This window comes from Diplotaxodon limnothrissa, linkage group LG18 (genome assembly GCF_057381915.1).
Source record: "Diplotaxodon limnothrissa isolate DT_005_m linkage group LG18, D_limnothrissa_male_GT1.1, whole genome shotgun sequence".
In the NCBI taxonomy this organism is placed as follows: domain Eukaryota; kingdom Metazoa; phylum Chordata; class Actinopteri; order Cichliformes; family Cichlidae; genus Diplotaxodon; species Diplotaxodon limnothrissa.
The window spans coordinates 33,356,352-33,360,381 of NC_140613.1; the positions used below are offsets into that span (position 1 = coordinate 33,356,352).

Below are 4,030 nucleotides of genomic sequence, written 5' to 3' on the forward strand. Positions count from 1 at the left end.
ATGTAGTGCCGACGTAGGACAGTTTTCCAATCTCATTGTACTATTGTACTATGTATGACTGTGCAATGACAATAAAGAGTTATCTTATTAAGATCAGAGAACCTGCAGTGAGAATTTTATTCTCAATGAATTATATTTTGTACATAAACCGTTTTATATGTATGAAAATTCAACTAATCAACAAGTACTTTTACAGGGCCGGAACAGGCAGTCCAGCTACTTCTGCATAATGAGCTACGTTCTTTTCGAATGACTCCTATCTCCCTCCCGAACACCAGGGGCGCTGCAGTTTGCAGGCTTCTTTAACTCCCCCTCGGTACACGTCATGTAAAAACAGGCTTTAAGCTTCTGAGCATGCGCTTGACTAGCTCCTTTACTTTCTGCCATTTGAAGAGAACTAGAGGAAGGTAAAAAATCTCTTCCTGTTTTTCTTTTAAAGCTTCAGAGTTATAATTTACTAATGTTCTATTTTAGGAACGGACATATTGTTAATATACAGCGAATCTATGAAACGCCTGTTAGACATAAAGCGTTGTTACTTACTATAATTTTCTTACTAACGCAAATGAAGATGTGACTCCTTTGGTCCACGTAAGCGTCTGCACCGGTTAGTGTTGAGCAGTCTGACTTGAAGCCGGACACTTCATTAGTAACATATCGTAACAGCCTTTTAAAATTACCTCCCAGTCGCGATTTTTCTTTCGTCTTTTGAAAGTCAAACCTAAGATAAATAGGAAGTAGTCTCCGTTTAAAGACTGACTGCAGATTGTTTTCCCCTTTCTTTTTTGTTGTTTATGCTAAATTTAGTTGGATACCTGGACACTACCGCATATTGTTTTATTTCAAAACCAGCCTGGACTCCTGGCTATAGTTTCACCATACTTTGTAGTCCATCGTATTCTCCTCCTAACTCCAGTTAATTTCCCTTTTTTGTTTTGTTGTTTGTTTGTTTTGACCAGATGACCAGGATGCTGCACGTGTTTGTAATCCTTTCTCTGCTGGCTCTGGGCTCAGGAGAAGAGGGCGCCCGTTTGTTGGCCTCCAAATCCCTCCTGAACCGCTATGCTGTGGAGGGCCGCGACCTGACCCTGCAGTACAGCATCTACAACGTGGGCTCCAGGTCAGATATCTGGACAGCTGCTGTAAATCAGATAACTGTACAAATGAATACACACAGAAAACCAAACGACACAGAATTATTTTATTCAGTTGTTTCTTAACAAACTGCTGTTTAATAATCACTTTATCAGTACGTTTGAACATTATCAAGACGTTTTCAGAATTGTTGAAATGTGAACTGCTTGAGAGCTTGTCAAGACCTGATAAAATGTTTAGTGCATACTGTGTGACTAAATGTCATCCTCTGGTTTGTCTCCGCAGTGCAGCTCTAGAGGTGGAGCTATCCGATGATTCTTTTCCTCCTGAAGATTTTGGAATTGTTTCCGGAATGCTGAATGTGAAATGGGACAGGATTGCACCGTATCCTTGCAGTAACATGACTTCTCACTGGCACTATCAAACTTGAGCTATTTTTGACGCATTAATTGTGGCTTAATGGGAGTTTGATCTTAAATTCTTAATCAAACATAAGTTACTGGGTGTCTGTATGGCAGCCTATTTTTTGCACCACAGTTATATCATCTTACACAGTAGGACCAAATACTGAAATGATAGCTTTTCAGGCCGCTGAACCTAAAGAAGTATTCACTCTTCATGGTTCATAAGACAGAGGCCTTAATGAACCAGGAATGCAGGAATTAGATTTAAGTTGGTTTAAATAACCATAGATGGGCTCTTTCTCCAAGTCATCATTCTTAACTCTGAAACTTTTAGAGCCAGCAACGTCTCTCACACAGTGGTGTTGCGCCCCTTGAAGGCTGGATACTTTAATTTTACCTCTGCTACCGTCAGCTACCTGGTTCAGGAGGGAGGACAAGTTGTGGTAAAAGCAGTTAAAGTCCTTAGTGAGTCAAAGCATTTACAGTCCATAGTGATGTGTTAGAAGCTAAAGTGTCCCCTCCTTCCCTTCCTGCAGGTTGGCTACTCCAGTGCTCCTGGACAGGGAGGAATCTTGGCTCAGCGAGAGTTTGACCGGCGCTTCTCTCCACACTATGTAAGTGTTAAAAACAGATTGAGGCTCGCTCATTATGGCACCTGAGTCCACTGGCCTATGCTGATCAAAGTAAATTGAGGCTGGTGGAATTTTGTAAACCTCTAAGGATCTTTATTGGGTTGTTAATTTCAGCTAAAATTGGAATTTACTGTATCTATACTGACAAATTTTTGCATATAGCACAAGAAGTACTTTTTAGTACGAGTAGTGCATGTTGATAAACTAAATTAAAGTCTTCACAACAACAGAGTTCCTTGATACCACTGTTCACATAGTGTCTCGATTCATGGCTGATAGACTGAAGTTTTTGCATTTGCCAGAACAGTCCTCTAACACTTCACTCACTGCTCCGTGTGTCTGTCTTTAGTTGGACTGGGCTGCATTTGGTGTGATGACGCTACCCTCCATCGGCATCCCTCTGCTTCTCTGGTACTCCAGCAAGAGGAAATACGATTCGCCCAAGAGCAAGAAGAACTGAAACATCTTTGCTCTTTTCAAGAATGGGGTTGGGGATGGGAAGGGAAATAAAAGGGTTTTGTAAAAAAAAAACATTGCCCATACTTGGGGTGAAAACTAAAACTTGGTGACCAATGGACTTGATTGTGGTTTGATCGAACAGAATATTTAAGAGAACTTTGGAGCAAGAAGTAGAAGGTGAAAATCGTGTGGCATCTCTTTATCTGCAAATAGTTCATGTGACGAAACAATTACATTATGCTGTTTTCCACCACAACTAGTGAGATGATCTGAGTAACAGGACCTGCCAGGTGTCTTTCATGACCCTTTTTGGGAGGAAACCGTGGGTTCTATTGTGGAGGGCTTGAGAGTAAGGCTGGTTGGCTACCGGTTTAATCATTCACAAGTTAGCTAAGTAATAATCTCTGTCAGATATTGCCTTCAGTAACATGAAATTCACCAAATAGACTAAGATGAAAAAGAGCAATTCAGCAGTCAGCCTAAAGGAGACGACACAAACATCATCGAATGATGTGCCCATGCTCCATTCCCTCCATTGCTGTAATTGCACTGCAACTCATGAGTCTGGTGAATCCTTCAGCACACATGTTCTAAACTCCTACAATGGGAACTGGCTAATGGGGGTTACTACTGTAAACAGCTGCTTGTATTTGCAGTGTGCGTTTCTAATGAGCTGATATGATATTTGGAGCCCGTTGTTTAAGTTCAAAATAAATGAAAACAAGGTACATGTTTTGTTTTTTTTAAAGCTGAGCCTGATTCATTTCTGGGGGTTTGCATTCCCTGTTTCCAGTTTATATCATTCCCATAAATAAAAACTTAAGGTTATTTTTCTTTCTGTTACATTCTGTTTTGTTACATCAAGCAAATATATAACAGGGAAAAAAAATGAAAGTACAATTTTAAATGTCAAAATTTAAGAGCAGATATTTCAATACTGGATAGATGTATTATAAAACGTTATTGCACATAGTTTAAAAAGATGTCAAATATCCAATCTTGTGGCAGTGGAAGTAATCCACTGCCTTTGCAGAAAATGGTAGTGTGGTCAGGATTATGAAACATTTTGCTGCACATGCTGAAGTCCAGGGCTCGGCTGGTCATCTGGCATACCGGGCATTTTCCTGGTGGGCCAAGACACTTGGGTCGATGGACCAGCCTAAAAAGGTGGAGCTGAAAAACTGAGAGAAAACAATAAAAGCAGATCCAGCAAAATGTGTCAGATTAACGACACGTTAGCTATCAGGGCTGCTGCACTGTGAACAGTAGTACCAGCAACAGCCAGTAACAACTTGTAATCAGGCCTCACAGTCACAGGGGGCTGCTGCTGCACCATCTGTGGAAGAGAGGAAGATGAAAATAGATGGAGGGACATAATTAGGAAGGGAAAGATTCAAGGCTTCAGTAAAATGAATGGCTGCTTTGACCATGAGCCACTGC

The 4,030-nt window shown here is 40.8% G+C and overlaps 1 protein-coding gene across 1 annotated transcript; it reads left to right on the forward strand.

The window, feature by feature from the left end:
* The first annotated feature begins 366 nt into the window (after positions 1 to 366).
* Positions 367 to 3,409, forward strand: ssr2 (signal sequence receptor, beta). The gene is made up of 6 exons (XM_085377906.1): positions 367 to 407; positions 960 to 1,120; positions 1,381 to 1,479; positions 1,834 to 1,942; positions 2,036 to 2,113; positions 2,481 to 3,409. The coding sequence occupies exons 2-6, from the start codon at positions 960 to 962 to the stop codon at positions 2,589 to 2,591; spliced, it is 558 nt and encodes a 185-aa protein (XP_085234032.1). The 5' UTR covers positions 367 to 407; the 3' UTR covers positions 2,592 to 3,409.
* Positions 3,410 to 4,030: the final 621 nt, after the last annotated feature.

Bases quoted from the DNA above. Each gene is read 5' to 3' on its own strand.
- ssr2 (XM_085377906.1), top strand. From the start codon at position 960: ATGACCAGGATGCTGCACGTGTTTGTAATCCTTTCTCTGCTGGCTCTG. The intron at 1,121-1,380 runs GTCAGATATCTG...TTGTCTCCGCAG, and splicing joins ATCTACAACGTGGGCTCCAG to TGCAGCTCTAGAGGTGGAGC. The intron at 1,480-1,833 runs GTATCCTTGCAG...TGAAACTTTTAG, and splicing joins AAATGGGACAGGATTGCACC to AGCCAGCAACGTCTCTCACA.